A 16,167-nucleotide genomic window follows, 5' to 3' on the forward strand; every position below is an offset into this window, starting at 1 on the left:
CTCGTTCGTGTTCGCACACATACGCACAGCGCGCAGACCTAAGGAAATGCCCGTGTCAAAACAGAAATGCAGGAAAAAACCAAAAATGCAGGAAAACGAATGATCAACACCATACACATAATTACACCTCTCTATGCCTTTCCTACAGTATAAATTTCACTTCACACAGCATCCCGAGTTGCATCTGGAGCTTGGTGCAGGGCATTTCCCCGGCAGCGGCGCCAAAAATGTGCGCTTTTGCCGCACGTGTCGGAGTTGGGGACTTGCCAGGCACCGTAAGCGAGCCACGAATGGCTGCAAGCATATAAGCAGAAACTAGCAAGCCAACAGGGAGCAAAGGTGTGTCACTCACCGCTCAGACCGCCGTCGTGAAGGATTCTCGCGCCGCAGTGAAGAAGGAGCCGCCGCCAATGCTCTACCACCTCGCCGCCGCCGTGCCACCACGTAGTACTCGATCGCTATCTCTCTCTCTCTCTCTCTCTCTCTCTCATGCAGGAGAATGGGATGGAGAAGATAAGGCAAGAGCACTCCTTGTATTCAACACATTGAGAATGAGAGTTTTTAGGGTTACATTTGACTCTTATACGTGACCTAGCCGTTCACACATGGGTGTCCACACATGGCCGGCCGATCCTAACCCTTATCCTTGTTGAAATATACAAGTGAATAGGGTGTGTGTGGGAACAAGCTCTTGGTTAGAGGCTGTAAAAGAGAAGATGTAATTGTGAAAGAACCTGTGAAAAGGTGAGAAGAATCTACTGGGAGAGAATAAAGGGTAGCATGAGAGAATTTAGGAGTGTGGAGTTATTCTGGGAGATATTCAGGGAAAAGAGAAGAGGTGGAGAGAATCAAGCAAGAGGTGGAGATATTCTGGGAGTGAATCATAGAGAAATCAATGGGATTTGATGCTTGATGTAAACTCTATAAATTGAGGCATAGCCCTAATGAGAATTTGCTGGTTTTTGAGTATCCATGCCTACATTAATCTATTTGCTAATTACCCACTAATTACGTCTTAATTATTTGCTAATCACTTTGTTAATGATGTTGATTCTAGTGTTTGATCCACCATAGCTCATCATTATGCTCAAATTTCAACATGGTATCAGAGCCATGCCTAGAATCAATCAGGTTTATAAGCCCATTATTTAATTAATCAAGATTAATAGATAATTAGAAAATAATCCAATTTTTAGTTGTTTTTCACTTGACCCCTTCACCCCCAGCCAGTGGAGGACTCCATTCACCTTGCACACATAGAATTAGGGCAAGCCCTTCTAACACAAGCTAGCCAACTCCCTTGGCTTCAAGCACATCAAGACGGCGCAGCAAACCGCCAAGCAAGGAAGGAGGATTCGCGATTTTCGCCGGTGCCTTTTTTCTGTGCAGTTCTTGACATTGCTACTTCATCAAGTCAAATCTTTCTAATTCCTCCTAGCCCAAGGTGTATTCAAGCATGCTCTACAAGCTGGTGAAGACAGAATTCAATTTCATCAAGTCTACATTGAGATCCAAGCTCTTCATCAAATCTGCAGGGGACTTTGGTAAAACAGAGATTAAGCTTTCAATATTTGGTCAAATCTTGTGTTTCTTGGCTTAATCCTCTACTAGACTCATTGCTATTGATGCCTTTGAAAGCATTTGAGCTCATTTGAAGTGTAAGGCACCAGATCTGGACTCCCCGCATACTCTATTTTTTGCACACAAAACAGAGCATTAATTTACTAATCAATGATTAATCAATGCTAACCACTGTATTTTGGTGCAATTGAGGGTTCAAATTAACCATTAGGTATTTGATATAGATCCCTATAGCTTCAGATTGCAAATCGGAGTTGGTTTGATACTCCAACCATCCCGTACAAATTGGTTACCCTTAATTTAATGTAATTTCTGGTGATTTTATGCTGATAAAATTATTGTAATCATCTATTAAACACCAGATTGAGTTGTAAAAGGGTAGACACTGCCCTTGAATCTTGAAATTGGATCAAGAGGTAAGACCCCCTTCACAACACCATGAGTTCAGCACAAGAAATAGCCAAATTTAATGGGGAACAGTTTTATACATGGCAGACAAAAACCATGTATTTGATAATGAGGAAAAATCTGTGGGGATTAGTTGAAGGGAGAGATGAATGCCCAAAGAGAGGGAAAAATGAGTGGAAGAGCAGAAATGAAAAAGCATTGGGACTTATTGCACTCAATTTAAATGATGAAATCATTCATCACATCACAGGGATACAATGGGCAAAAGATGCATGGGATGAACTCAATAAATTATTTGGTACACAAGCAAAAAATTCAAAGATAAATCTGTTAATGCAATTCTACAAATTGGACATGAATGAAAGTGAACCTTTAATCACACACTTGAACAAATATAAAAGCATTAAGCAACAGCTAGTAGCTATTGGCAAAAAGGTAGAAGATGATGAAGCATTAGCTGTACTTCTGAAGAGTGTGGACAAAGGAGATTATGAAAACATTGTAGCAACACTAAAGAATGTACCTGAATTGAAGCTACAAGAGATAGAAGCAGCTCTACTAGAGCAAGAGAGCAGAGGCAAAGAGAAGAAAGGGCTCGACTCAACAGCAGGAGAAGAAAAAGCATTCTTCACCTGAGGAGGATTCTCTCGAGGACGAGGACGAGGAAGAGGCAGAGTAGGAGGAAGGACCTTCACTTGCCACAAATGTGGAAAGCTAGGACACATGGCGAGAGACTGCTACAGCAAACCCAGTGAAGAAGGAACGACATCGGCAAACTTCATGGAGGCTCCAAAGGAAGTGGAGTCGGATCATCTTTTCTGAGAGAGAGACCCCACAACCCAATGTAACCTGCCCTAACAAAGTAAAACCACCTCTGAGCCACCGATGATGTAGGCCACGTGGTAGATGTATGCGTGAGCACTTTAGTCAAGGTCGCGGGCACTTATAGTAGCCTTGGACACATAGAGAGAGAGAGTGTCAAGGACTATGGAGTTTAGGGACTTGAGGCACTAGTCGCGGGCTATCAAGTAAGAGGGAAACTTGGTATAGGGTCCAGGTGTGCTAGGATTATTCACTTGAGGGGAGGTGTTGAAATATACAAGTGAATAGGGTGTGTGTGGGAACAAGCTCTTGGTTAGAGGCTGTAAAAGAGAAGATGTAATTGTGAAAGAACCTGTGAAAAGGTGAGAAGAATCTACTGGGAGAGAATAAAGGGTAGCATGAGAGAATTTAGGAGTGGAGTGTGGAGTTATTTTGGGAGATATTCAGGGAAAAGAGAAGAGGTGGAGAGAATCAGGCAAGAGGTGGAGATATTCTGGGAGTGAATCATGGAGAAATCAATGGGATTTGATGCTTGATGTAAACTCTATAAATTGAGGCATAGCCCTAATGAGAATTTGCTGGTTTTTGAGTATCCATGCCTACATTAATCTATTTGCTAATTACCTACTAATTACGTCTTAATTATTTGCTAATCACTTTGTTAATGATGTTGATTCTAGTGTTTGATCCACCATAGCTCATCATTATGCTCAAATTTCAACAATCCTAATGACATTCGAGGTGCGCCTCTCATCGGCGATCACCCAATCCTTTTATCCTTTACATGTGGTGCCGATAAGCCCGGCCCATGACTCAAAATATTTAAATTAATTACATGACGTAAAAAGTAATACGTCTCAATGTCCGCCATAGGTTAACAACCTACATTGTCATACAAGCACCCATACGGCACTTTAAGATGACTTTGATGCAAAATGCATGTTTGGAGGCCATGTTTGGGTAGGGAACATTTTGTAGCTCATCATAAAGCACATATTTCCACTTTCATTTTGATCGGTGTATACAATGGATACATCGACAATGCACTCTTCAGTATGAATATGAAAGTAATAAAAGTTCATTCTAAATGGATTTCTACTATAGTCAATCGCAAGAGCTAAGGGTGTCTCCACACTAAACAAATAGACAAGAGCTAAGGGTGTCTCCACACCAAACAAATGGAAGGTTGATGTAGACAAATAGAATGACAATACAACAAAATTGAATGATACTTTATAGATTGGCAACCTTTAGAATATTGTCAAACGGCCTTTCTTCCACATGTGATTGTTGCAAGCGTTCTTAATTGAAGGATGCTTCAGAATCTCTTGCTCATAACGAATCGATTACCTCTTCTCCCCCATCCAAAAATCTCCTATGAGCCCACATGAAGCCACTGTGGGTAGTGATAAGTGTGTAAACCCAAAAAAAGATCCAATATAGAGGATTCACCAAAGTCAATGTTGAGAAGGCCCTTGTCCAAGTGTGTAACCATGTAATATGAGTCAAGTCAATACAAGAACAAGGGGCATGGTCCCACACATAGGCCCCACATTCTCAATCATAAAGTGTTGGACTAAGTGATAAAATTTTCTATTGATTGGTTGGAAGTCTTTCTTTCTTCATTTTTTCTTACCAAGTTACAGGTAGTTACATGAGAAATAATGGTAGTGAGACGTGATAAGCTAGGTATGGGTTAGTGGTAGAGTAGAAAAGCTTTTGAGGCAAAAAATGGTCGGCTCGAAGCCACTTTGGGTAGTGATAAGTGTGTAAACCCAAAGAACGATGCAATATAGAGGATTCACCAAAGTCAATAGTTGAGAAGACCCTTGTCCAAGTGTGTAACCATGTAATATGAGTCAAGTTAATACAAGAACAAGGGGCATGGTCTCACACGTAGGTCCCACATTCTCAATCACAAAGTGTTGGACTAAGTGATAAAATATTATATTGAGAAGTAATGGTAGTGAGACGTGATAAGCTAGGTATGGGTTAGTGGTAGAGTAGAAAAGCTTTTGAGGCAAAAAATGGTCGGCTCGAAGCCACTTTGGGTAGTGATAAGTGTGTAAACCCAAAGAACGATGCAATATAGAGGATTCACCAAAGTCAATAGTTGAGAAGACCCTTGTCCAAGTGTGTAACCATGTAATATGAGTCAAGTTAATACAAGAACAAGGGGCATGGTCTCACACGTAGGTCCCACATTCTCAATCACAAAGTGTTGGACTAAGTGATAAAATATTATATTGATTGATTGGAAATCTTTCTTTCTTCATTTTTTCTTACCAAGTTGTAGGTAGTTACAGGAGAACAGAAGTAATGGTACTGAGACATGATAACCTGGGTATGGGTTAGTGATAGACTAGAAAAGCTTTTGAGGCAAAAAATGGTAGGCTCTTGTTTTTAGTGGAAGGTGTATTAGCAATGCTATAAGAAGCAAAAACATAAGTGATTCAATAATTAATGCATATCTATTCTTTTTATCCCCTTTAAATTGTTTCTTCAAGGAATAAGAATTAATGCATGTCTATTATAGGCTAGGATGAGGCATCTTCTTTCTACTTCGTCTTTAACCGAAACGAATGGTGACTCGTGAGACTTGAGCGATGGATACACGAGACCGGCAAAGGCTAAGTCGCCCCTTGTGTGAAGATGCCTCGAATTAGGGACTGGGCTTGGAGGAGAAATAAAGGCCCGTCCATTCATCCCTCGGTGCAGTGTTCATCTCCATTCTCCATCTTCATTGCATTTCCTCTCTGTATTCTGGTTTGCTAACGGGGGAGGCTTAACCTGCAGCAGGAGGCCTGCATCTTAACGCATTTTCTAGTCTCTGCCTTGCGTTTCTGAGAGAGTTTTACCCCTAATCTCGACACAGCAAGACGCATAAAGACCTCGAATCCTTCTTCAAGCGAGGCCAAGGACCGCCTTCCGTGCAGCAGGATCCCGTCCGTTGGAGCGGACGGTCGGAGGAGCAAAAGGAGCAGTAGGGTTTCGCACAATCGTTTTTCCAGGTTGAGCTCTTCAGAGAAAAGTCTATTGTTTTTGGATACTGTTGGAGGGCTGTAAGAGAAAAGATTGTTGAGTCTCTTTGGATGGATTAACAGGTTTTTACAGTATGTGGAAAGCTTATATAAGCATTCATTGACAGGTCTTAAGAGAAGGTAAAACCTTTGCAGGTGAAGAACAGGCAAAGCCTCTGCAGGTCTTCGAGCTGAAGGTATCCAGGGCAAAAAATTAAAATTAAAATAAATTCTCATGAGAGGAAATCTATGAGGGGTTATGTGTAAAAGCACGGTAGGCCATTTGCAGCAGAATTAAATACTTGAGTGTAAGCCATTTGCTTAGCTAGGTTTTCAAGCCTCACAGTCTCTTAGGGGCCAGGGGAAGCAGGTTAGGTCATGCGTAGAGGAGGTCTTTGATGCAGCAGCATGACTACTCCTGTGTAAACCCTCAACTTGCTTAGGGTTTCAACCCCCACGAAGTGGCTTGGAGAACAATATGGGCAAGCTTGGATCAGATCATATTATATCGGTCCGAAAGAAGGCAGGAAGGTGGGCCAAAGAAGACATAGATCCACAAGACATGGGTTGGTATGAAAGTGTTGTGCTCTCCATCAGAAGAGTGAATGAAAGCATTGGCGAGGTTTCCCATGTGGTGGAGTGCAAGTCCACTTCATTATCTATGAGACCTCTTCGAACCCGACAAAAAAGATTCTCATCGGAGGCTCCTAATGACCCCGATGGAAAGGCAGGTGCTTTGCGGTTCGTTCTAACAACAGATGCCCTACCAGCATTTAGGTCTTTCCTTTTTGGCACCTCTGGTGTGTCTACGCACCGCAGCGTGCAGGTTGGAGTAGCTGATGCCTCTACTTCTCCCAGAGTGGATGCATCTCGTGCTGTGGGGATCTCGAATCCCAAAGTTACTGCCTATCTGAGCGTACGGCGGAACACAGTTTTTGGTTTGTGGTTCACGGCTGCCATCTGTAGGTTTGGGTATGGCTCTTTGTGCAGCATATCTTTCAGGAACTTAAGTAGGAAAGTTGAATCTGGAATGGAAAGAGTTGCAGCTTTTTTGCGTAGCACGGCATTCAAAAGCTGGGCGTACAGGTTTGCAAACTGGACATTGCCATGTGGGGGTGAGGCAGGGGTTTGCAGACAGAATGGTGGCTCAACTGCCAAGTGCAAGCAGTGTGGTGGGCTAGAGCACCCAGAATGCCATGCCAAGACTTTTCTCCCAGAGCAACAGGTTATACATTTCTCTCAGACGACTCCTTCATGTTGTGTACGTAGCCGACTTGGACTTCTAGGGTGTTCACCTCTAGTTAGATGGAGGCAGCGGAAGAGAAACCCTCTTGGGAATTTCATTGTTACAGATGTGGAGCCTTGCAATAGGTTGAATCAAAAATTTTTTGGGTCATAGGGATGCTCATTCTTGACCACGCTATACTTTTTGAGCATATCCTTCAAGGAGAAGATGGTGCTCTGCAAAGGTGGCCTTGCTTTTGGTTATCAGGGTTGAGCTGGAGGAGCTTTATCTGAATGTTTCTGAGAAGGTTTGGTTTGCTGATACCGATCCTTGTGACCTTTGCAGGCTCAAGAGGATTACGTTTGCTCTACTTGCTTATTGCTGGAAAGGGAGGAGATTCTAGCCATCAGGTTGGAGGAACAGGTTAGTCTCGGGCATGTGCGACAACTCCGGGATGTCTTTATTTAACAGGAAGCTATTGGGGGCACAGGGAAAGGATGTCTGCAGGAGTTGTGAGATTACTGGACCGAAGCTGGATGCTTTTGCTGTTTTGCATCTAGAAAATAAGCTTAAAAGAACCCAGAGCCAGCCAGAGACTTCTAGCTAGGTTAACACAAACAGAATTCAGTACTGGACAGGGAGTCTTACCGCTCTTCTTTTGTTCTGCAAGTAGAGCACACAAACAGTTATGGGTGAATTGTGAAATGTAATCAGCCCTTTGAGGTTGCGACAGAAGTATTAGGAGCTTTTCAACTTTCTCTTGTCTAAAGGCATCTAACCCGACAGCCTCAAGGTAATGGCCTCCAGATGAAGGCATTGGCAGGCTATAATCATGTTATGAGGGGACTGCAAGGCTGTTAATGCACGTACATGTATGTTGATGTTTTCTTCTATAATGTCTGTCCTAATTTTGCATGCTCTTTGGTGGTGTCATGGCAGGGAGGAGGGGCAATGAACTTTGAAGAGCTCTCAAGTGCGGTTAGGTCGGGGTACATGGAATCGAATGGTCACGAGTGCTGTGTTTGTGGATGTGAAAAAAATGAAGATTTTGATGACCTTGTATGTGAACTCAATGCTTGCTCAACAATCCAGTTGTTGCTAAGTTGTTTGTATAGCACTCTTCACCCTTTACACTCATCTTCTTTTTTTCTATCTTCAGGTGCCTTGTGCTTGTGGCACCAGCTTAGCTGCTCTTCATCGAAGCTGTGCAGCAGCATGTAAGGAGTCGACAACTGCTAGGTGCTCACTCTTGCAATGCCTCATTTGTGGTGGGCAAGCTTTGCACAATGGAGGTACAAACGATTCTAAAGATGGTGGAGACAAACCTGCAGCTGCTAAACAAATGGACACAGGTGTTGGTATGAAACGGCCCATGAAATCTATTCAGGCAACTGGACAGGCTACAAAGAGAGCTCGTGTGAGCGAAAATGGAATGATGAAAGCTGAGGACATTCCTGAAAGCCAGCCAGGCAATAGCTATGAGATAAAAAACGTGGCACAAGCTGCTGATACGGAGGCCAAGGAGAGTGATTCTGGAAAGGTGATGTCCTGAAGTCTTACTGCTCTATAGAATGTAAGGTGATTCAATCAAATGTTCTCTGTTTAATCCTCTTTTTGAATTATAATCGATCATGTTGTGTGATGCAGTCAGGAGTAGCGCTGCTCGGGCAGCGATTTAATGATGCTCCGGCCATTGTGCCAATCAAAAAACGGAGATTTCTAATTGCTGAAGTCATGAGGTCTCCATCCCCGCCGCCAAGATCACCCTCTCCTCAAACTTTGTCTCCTCCACCAAGGTCAATTTCTCTGCCGACAATATCTCCACAGAGGTCCTCCTCTCCAGGATCTAGATCTCCATCTGCACTCCCAAGGTCACCTTCCAGGCTACCCTTTCCCAGATCTCCAGTGCCACGTTCTAGGTCCTCGTCAAAATCTGTTTCCTCACCACGGCCAGCTTCACCCCTGCAACGATTCGCTCTTTCAGGTGGTGAGCTCAACACTGCTGAGGGAGCTATGACAACTCCCTTTCATGATCTAGGGGCACTAGAGGCCAAAGAACAGTGCGCAGTTTTGCTTGCTTCATCCTCACCACACTCTCAAAATTCTTATAAAATTGACGAGAGTCCCAAAAAGGAAGATGAACAACAGGCCATAACAAGTGCAAAGGAATGTCATAGTATTGAAGATGATGATATAGTTGGGGATATATCAGAAGGGTTTTCGGAGGAGGCTAATGGACACTGTTCACATGATGCCATGAACCAAGATGGGATTGATGGGGATGCTTCACCAGGAAGATTACAAGGTGAACTACTGAGATCTGAATCCAGCAGTTTCAGTAGAGATGATAGATTGCATTGGGATCTGAATACAGATATGGCAGCTTGGGATACACTAACTGAGCAGGCTACAGGCAAGAATAGTGAGGATGAAGAGGGTGCGGAAACCCCCCGCATATCAACCAGCACAGCCTCTGACCAGGGCAGCCATGGTAACAGGAAAAATGACTATGTGGATGATGGTGTCAAGGAAGAAGCAGAGGAGCCAGAGATTGACGAATGTGTTGCGTACGGATACTCAGAATGCAGACAAGTGGATGATCGTAGCAGTGTAGAAAAAGAGGAAGCAACACCATTGGCGATGCAAACTGAAAGTGTTTGGAAGGCAGAGGGTGTGACACATCATCTTGAATCAAACAATCCTGTCTCTTGGGACGGGGAGATGACCTCAGGTGGTGTAGCAGTTCGTGAGAAGTCAGGGATGCAAGATCATCAAGATGATATTCCAGAAAAGCACACGTCAAAATTTCAAAAGCAAGCTAAGTCACCTAGTGATGATGCTGAATGTTGGAATCACATATCAGAGGAGCCTGAAGCAGAGGAGCATGTCGACTATGGTGATTCTGACTGTAGAGATGCTGATGACATGGGATTGGATGTAGATGACAGAACCACTTTGATGCAAGATGAGAACTGGAAGGCTGAGGATGGGACTTACAATAGTGAATCTGGAAAGCTTACCCCATGGGAAGGTGAAGCAGTGTCAGATGTTGGTGAGACACAAGTAAAAGCTTCTTCTCATGATGAGCTGTCTGAACCCAGCTTGGAGAAGCATGCCACATCAGGTAGAAGCAGGCCCACAGGTTGGGATCAGCTGCCGGAGGGTTTCGACAATGCTGAAGAGGCATTGAAAGCTGCAAAAGAGATCTCTTCTCGGAGAGGAGGTCGAGGTGGATCCTGGGCTAGTCCTGGAGGAAGGGTCTCTTTGTCCAGTTCTCATACTGCAAGTCGCTTTGGGCCCGGACATGGTACCACTAGAGACAGATTCTCTGCTGGTAGAGCAGATAGTTTTTTTGGGGACAGACATCCTGAGGAGGTCTTGCATGACAGAGACAGCTACAGTCAGGGAAGAAGGTAAGCATTTTGGTTGTATGTGCTTTCTCCACTTTTTTCTGTTTTTCAAAATTTTCTAATTGACACATTTATTTTCCCTGCAGACTGGATGATAGTTTTAGTGCTCATAATGCTGTTCGAGGAAGAAACCTTGGAAGGAGAGCAGGAATTTTTGGCAGGGGTAGGGTTGGTGGATGGATTGACACTCAGCCTGGTCCTATGAGCCAATGGGGTCCTGGACGACACCGATCAACTTCTGGCTTTGGTGGACCTGCTAATGCTGCAGCAGTGGCAGCTGCAAGGGTTGAGAATAGTGGGTTTATTGTAGCCCCTGATGGCACAATCACAAAATCTGGGGGTGTGATTGCTCCAGGTAGAGGAGGGATACGATCTACGGTGAGTGGTAGTAGGGGAGGCAGGGGAGCTCTTGTTCAAGTTGGCAGGAGCCCTCCTGTTGACATAGATGCAGGGCCGCACTATTCGATGAGGGCAGGTGTGGGAACTGATAGAATTACTGGTGTGAATGTGAGAGCGAGAGGTTTGGGACCAGGTACTGGGCCAGGGTTTGTGGGTGCTATGCATGATAGAGGTGGATCAGCTGGACGAGGGTTGATGGACAGATACCGAGGTGGGGGAATGGAATCGAGGAGAAGCGAGTCACCTCGCAGGCCAACTCATCCTCTGGATCATTCAAATTCAATGAGGCGGATGCCAAACATGAGGCCAGAGTCCAGAGTTGTAAGGTCAAGGACACCACCGTCTAGCCACCGTACTCTAAACCATTCAGAGTTTGCCTCTGTAAGAAGTCAGCGCTCTCCCACATCTTCCTCAAGGTGGTCTACTGATAAGAGGGAGGCAGATAGCTATCGAGATCGGGACTTCAAACGGCCCCTATCTTGCTCCCATGCACCTCCTCAAAGAACCTCTCCGCATGTTGTTCATGGCTCCTCTCTCATGGATGAGCGGGATCGGCAAGTCCTAGCTGGGACCCGAAACTCGCCTTCTTTGAAAGGGTCATTGAGTTCTGCTTATACGGGGAAGTCTGGAGATGGTAGCTTAGAGGCTCGACGGTCAAAGCGAAGTGAAGACGAAGATTTAAGACCCACAGGTTCACATTCAAAAGATGGGAGTAGCAGTCCAAGGGAAGCTGACAAGGATAGAGATAAAGGAAGCTCCTACAAAAGAGAGAGAGATAGAGAAGATGACAGGAGGCGAGATTCTCATAGATCATCAAGCAAGGATGACAGGTCTACAGGTGGGCACAAACATGTAACCACCCGAGAGGCAGATGATGATGTCGCACCAAGAAGGCGGCGTCCTTCATAACAGTTGCTTGGTGAAGGAGGAAGATATTGGTGAAAGGATGGTACTGTTGGGAGAAAAGCACTTCACACTTGACAGATGAGCTTTGCTCTTTCCAACCATGTCATGTTATGCGACATATAGCATACAAATTGCTATGTTTTCTCTCTTTTGGGAGGTCAGTTTTGTGTGCAATTTTTGAAGACGAGGCTTGTTCAGTCATAAGCTTCTTGCAGGTATGCACGATTGCCCCTCTTAGCTAATCCTTGGCAATGCCATGTAAGCTGGGCTTCTTATTCTGTTGGTAACTATGAGGGGCTCATCTATACAGAAGAGTTTTCAGGTGTCTACTATTGCCCTTTTCTGCTAATCCTTTGCAATGCTGTGTACGCTGGGTTTTGGGTACCACTCATCTCCCTTAGACTCTATTGATTTGTGACTTCGTTCTTATGTCATAAAAGCTACATTGGTATGTCAATTTGAATGCACTCACCATGTTGGAACATCTGCCTATTGAATAGCTTTTTTGTAGAGAGATGCTATTTCCTCTTCTGAATAGGGAAGTCAAATCATTACTTTCGGTATTTGTTTTGTACTCCATGACAATAGTAGTGAGCCAAAGATGGGCTAACGAGAGTGACTCAATGGATCTGTTTGAGGTTTAGAATAGCCCAGAGAGTAATCAAGGTAAGTCAATTCTTTAACTATATGATTATGATTCATGATGAGGGCAAGTGCCAAATCAGAAGTGTTGAATAGAAGTTGACTTGAGGGATGAAAAAAGTGACCATCAACCTTAGAATACTTGGGAAGAGTTATTAAACACAAGGAAACCAACATGCAGTATTACACAAGAGATGCATCAATGAAAGAAATGTCAATGGCAAACAAGATTCAAGCAAGAATTTGGCATGGTAGACAAGCTCATGAGTGGGGTGGAGGGGCCAGTAGGCAGTCGATGCCCTCTTACTTGTCACCTTACATGCGATCTAGAACAGGAGTTTTTAAAAGAAAAAATCTGTAACGCAATTTTGTGTCAGGCAAGGAAGGGTGCCTTTTGCAATGACGATGTGCTCTCTTACTCCAAACCATATTGCCTCTTTTGTGTGAATATAGCTCGTAGGTTTGGAAATTAAATCAAGAGAACCTTGTATTGTGTGCGAAAGTTGGCTTCGAGTGCTTTTTTATTATAGGCCTTAGTATTGTACCATCTACCCTATATTTTTGGATGTTCTCCTCAAGAGTTTGTCGATAAACAAGATTGAGAGCAACCATTCTACATTCTATACTTTAGGTGACCAATTCCCTAAAAAAATTTCCCGAGTTGAGCCTTGTCTTCATTGGCTATGTATGGAAATTGCTTCCCACAAATTTCTTGCTCCAGAGAATCTTGAAACTATCTAGTTTGTAGAGATCAGATAACAACTCTTAGAAAAGAGTTGCTTGCAGGTTGAGTGGCTTTCTTGCTATGAGAGGACCATTTTTCATGTTTGAACTTGCATGTAGGAGTTAGATCAACTATCTTCCCAAAGTTTTTTTCAATAGTTATGCACAATTTCCTTGACTACTCCTCATAAAGGAGGCATTATCGACGTGAGACCTAAGCTAAGTGTAGATGAGAGGAAGTCATTTATTACCTCCCCTCCCTGTCCTCAGTGACGACCCAAAGGTGATCATTAATTTTCATTAAGGAGAGTGCCATCATTAACTGCTTCTTACTCTCAATGTCCTTCTTAGGGTACCTAATAGTTAACATAGGCCAAGTGTGAATAAGGGACAATTGTATATAAGGCATTATCTCATAGCTTCCTTGGTGACAGTAAGGAAGAGAGAGCTTGAAGGAGAGGAATTGGCAACCTCTAGTCAAGCTTGGATGGCTTCAAGAGACCTAAGCTTGGAGGCAAGGTAAGTTCTGTACAGTTGTTGCTTGTTTTTTGCTATTTGCTTGTGAATGAGGGAGTTCAAGCTTTTGCTTTTGTCTCTGTGTGTGTGAGAGAGAGAAGGTGAAATAGCTTCCCTGGTGACAGTAAGGAAGAGAGAGCTTGAGGAGAAGAACAAGCAACCTCTAGTCAAGCTTGGATGGCTTCAAGAGACCTAAGCTTGGAAGCAAGGTAAGTTCTCTACGGTTGTTGCTTGTTTTCTGCTATTTGCCTGTGAATGAGGGAGTTCAAGCTTTTGCTTTTGTCTCTGTGTGTGTGTGAGAGAGAGAAGGTGAAATAGCTTCCTTGGTGACAGTAAGGAAGAGAGAGCTTGAGGAGAGGAACTGGCAACCTCTAGTCAAGCTTGGATGGCTTCAAGAGACCTAGGCTTGGAGGCAAGGTAAGATCTCAACGTTTGTTGCTTGTTTTTTGCTATTTTTCATGTGAATGAGGGAGTTCTAGAGAAAGTCGAAACGGGCCATAATATTTTTGGTGCCGGTGCCAAGGAGGCAATCTTGCTTCCTCCACTCTTTTTTAGAGCCTCCACTCCCTAATGCAAGTATCTTTTCCCTTAGCCAATGATTTATGAACTATGTTGTTTATGTAAGTCAAGAAGAGGATAAGGCTAGATATTTAGAGAGAAAAAGAAGAAAAGAATGGATGTTTTTGTTTAATGTTAGACTTATGCATATACTCGGGAGACCTTGAGAAAAGAAAACATTTGACATTTGCATACATTTTCTTAGTTTGATTCCTTTTATTCACATCGTGAAAGTATACATTTTTTGATAATCCCATTTTTAGTGGTTAACCAGGCGAACGACTCTGATGCGACCTTGAGAAAAGAAAACCTTTGACATTTGCATGCATTTATATTCACGTCGTGAAAGTATACATTTTTTATAATCCCGTTTTTGGTGGTTAACTAGACGGACGACTCTGATGCGTCTTATAAAAATTATTTTTATTGTCAGAATTGTGGAAAAAGTGTTTGGGTTTTAACAAACACAAATTTTTTTGTGCTTTGTAATAATATCTAGCCAGGGCAAACATTAGCCACTTAATGGTGGTTAATGAATTTGACGAGTTCCTTCATCACATTTTTTACTAAGCAAGAGTCATTTACGAGTGATCGACATCAACAAATCTATTCGTTTGGGTCACTTAGTAATTTTGCCTGCGTGATTTGGCGATTAATCACGTGGACGACTTTGATAGGCTTCATTAATTTTTTTTAAAATTACTAGAGTTTTGGACAAAGTGCCAGGGTTTCAAGAGACATAAATTTTGGTGCTTTGTCATAATGTCCGGCCAAGGCAGACATTAGCCAACGGTTACGTGGCCACACGTGTTGGGGTGCCCGACCATTTAGTAAGTTTGTCTAAAAGATAACTCAACTAATGAAAATGGACATTTCCCTTGTGTGAGATTGAGAGCTCTTGTGTGCTTCTTCTCCTTATCCTCTTGTGTGAGAGTGAGTGTTCAAGTCAAGAGCTTACCTTAGCCTTGCTGAAGCATGTGTCATTGGGTTTTGCCTTAGACCCACAAATGCAACTTCCCATGTGGGTGCACTAGCTTGTCCATCGCGTCCTCACTCTGTTGTCACACTTGAATGCTCCTTGTTAAAGGAGTTCTCAAAATCAGCCTGAAGCTTGCGAAAGCTCTGGGAGTCTTCTTTCAGCCCTAAACACCATCTTGGAACAACCTGATGCAAAATGCAAACAAGAGAGACGGAGAGAAGAGAGTGATAGCTGAGTTTCAATATATTCATATAGTACAAAAACGTGTACAGCTCTTGGCCAGCCTTTGGTTGCCATCAAAAGGCGGTAGTTCACCTAGTCTAAATCTAGTCTAAGGACCCTACTCCCTCGAAGAGTGAGTGATCACATCATTTTTCTATTTATAAGCCATGGAAAACCCATATGGATTGGTTGACCTGCATTCGGCCAGGTCCTTGGATAAACCTCTTTTCTTTGCTGCAGTCGACTGAGATCAATCTCCATAAATGTTGGTTGACAACCTCTTGGATTCTACCACCAGTGTCTTCCCTGCCCACACCTAGCTCTTGTAGCTCCTAAATCTGCTTCTAACTGATTCTTTATATATTGCCCTTTAAGGAAATAGCCCTGGGAATGAGCATGCACATGACAGGTTCTCTCTCACAAAGGCAAGGGAAGAAGAAGAAGCTATTATAAGAGGAAAAACTACAATAAAACCTATCTAGCATACATTAAGAAAGATTCAAGCAAGCAAGAAGAGGAAAGAAGGAGAACTCACAAGTAAAATTATTGCAAGGAAATGATTGTCTATTGCTTATTGTAAAAAATGACTTATATAAAAGTGATTAGTTTTCACACTGGCTGGCCAAATTTAAAAATGGTCCAACATTTATTACTAGTCTTAAACAAGTATGTACACTAAGTCCATAAATTTTCCCTATTTGACATTAAGCTCATGGCAAGGTTGCTTTATATGTTCTAGCATGCCATCTTACAAAA

At 43.1% G+C, this 16,167-nt stretch overlaps 1 protein-coding gene and 1 long non-coding RNA gene across 12 annotated transcripts; both read left to right on the forward strand.

Moving 5' to 3' along the window:
• Positions 1-5,354: 5,354 nt before the first annotated feature.
• Positions 5,355-12,228, forward strand: LOC147637267 (uncharacterized). 10 transcript variants are annotated; one of them, XM_086800899.1, is made up of 8 exons: positions 5,372-5,523; positions 5,611-5,822; positions 5,960-6,028; positions 7,402-7,849; positions 7,996-8,115; positions 8,216-8,596; positions 8,704-10,469; positions 10,553-12,228. In XM_086800899.1, the coding sequence occupies exons 5-8, from the start codon at positions 8,008-8,010 to the stop codon at positions 11,772-11,774; spliced, it is 3,477 nt and encodes a 1,158-aa protein (XP_086657025.1). In that variant the 5' UTR covers positions 5,372-5,523; positions 5,611-5,822; positions 5,960-6,028; positions 7,402-7,849; positions 7,996-8,007; the 3' UTR covers positions 11,775-12,228. The 10 variants fall into 10 exon arrangements, with proteins under 10 accessions (XP_086657024.1, XP_086657022.1, XP_086657025.1 ...); XM_086800903.1 differs by having other exon boundaries at positions 7,402-7,479; XM_086800898.1 differs by having other exon boundaries at positions 5,355-5,822; positions 5,988-6,028.
• Positions 12,229-13,522: 1,294 nt separating this feature from the next.
• LOC147637268 (uncharacterized) lies at positions 13,523-14,404 on the forward strand. Of its 2 annotated transcripts, XR_015266370.1 has the most exons (3): positions 13,523-13,655; positions 13,778-13,861; positions 13,986-14,404. It is a non-coding gene; the product is annotated as an uncharacterized LOC147637268 (long non-coding RNA). The 2 variants fall into 2 exon arrangements; XR_015266369.1 differs by having other exon boundaries at positions 13,531-13,861.
• Positions 14,405-16,167: the final 1,763 nt, after the last annotated feature.

Source organism: Cibotium barometz, chromosome 7 (assembly GCF_041138505.1).
Source record: "Cibotium barometz isolate CiBa-2024 chromosome 7, ASM4113850v1, whole genome shotgun sequence".
NCBI classification, from domain to species: domain Eukaryota; kingdom Viridiplantae; phylum Streptophyta; class Polypodiopsida; order Cyatheales; family Cibotiaceae; genus Cibotium; species Cibotium barometz.

Coding starts and splice junctions, on each gene's coding strand:
- LOC147637267 (XM_086800895.1), top strand. CDS start 6,310: ATGGGCAAGCTTGGATCAGATCATATTATATCGGTCCGAAAGAAGGCA. Junction 8,116..8,215: donor ATGAAGATTTTGATGACCTT/GTATGTGAACTC, acceptor TTCTATCTTCAG/GTGCCTTGTGCTTGTGGCAC. Junction 10,470..10,552: donor AGCTACAGTCAGGGAAGAAG/GTAAGCATTTTG, acceptor TTTTCCCTGCAG/ACTGGATGATAGTTTTAGTG.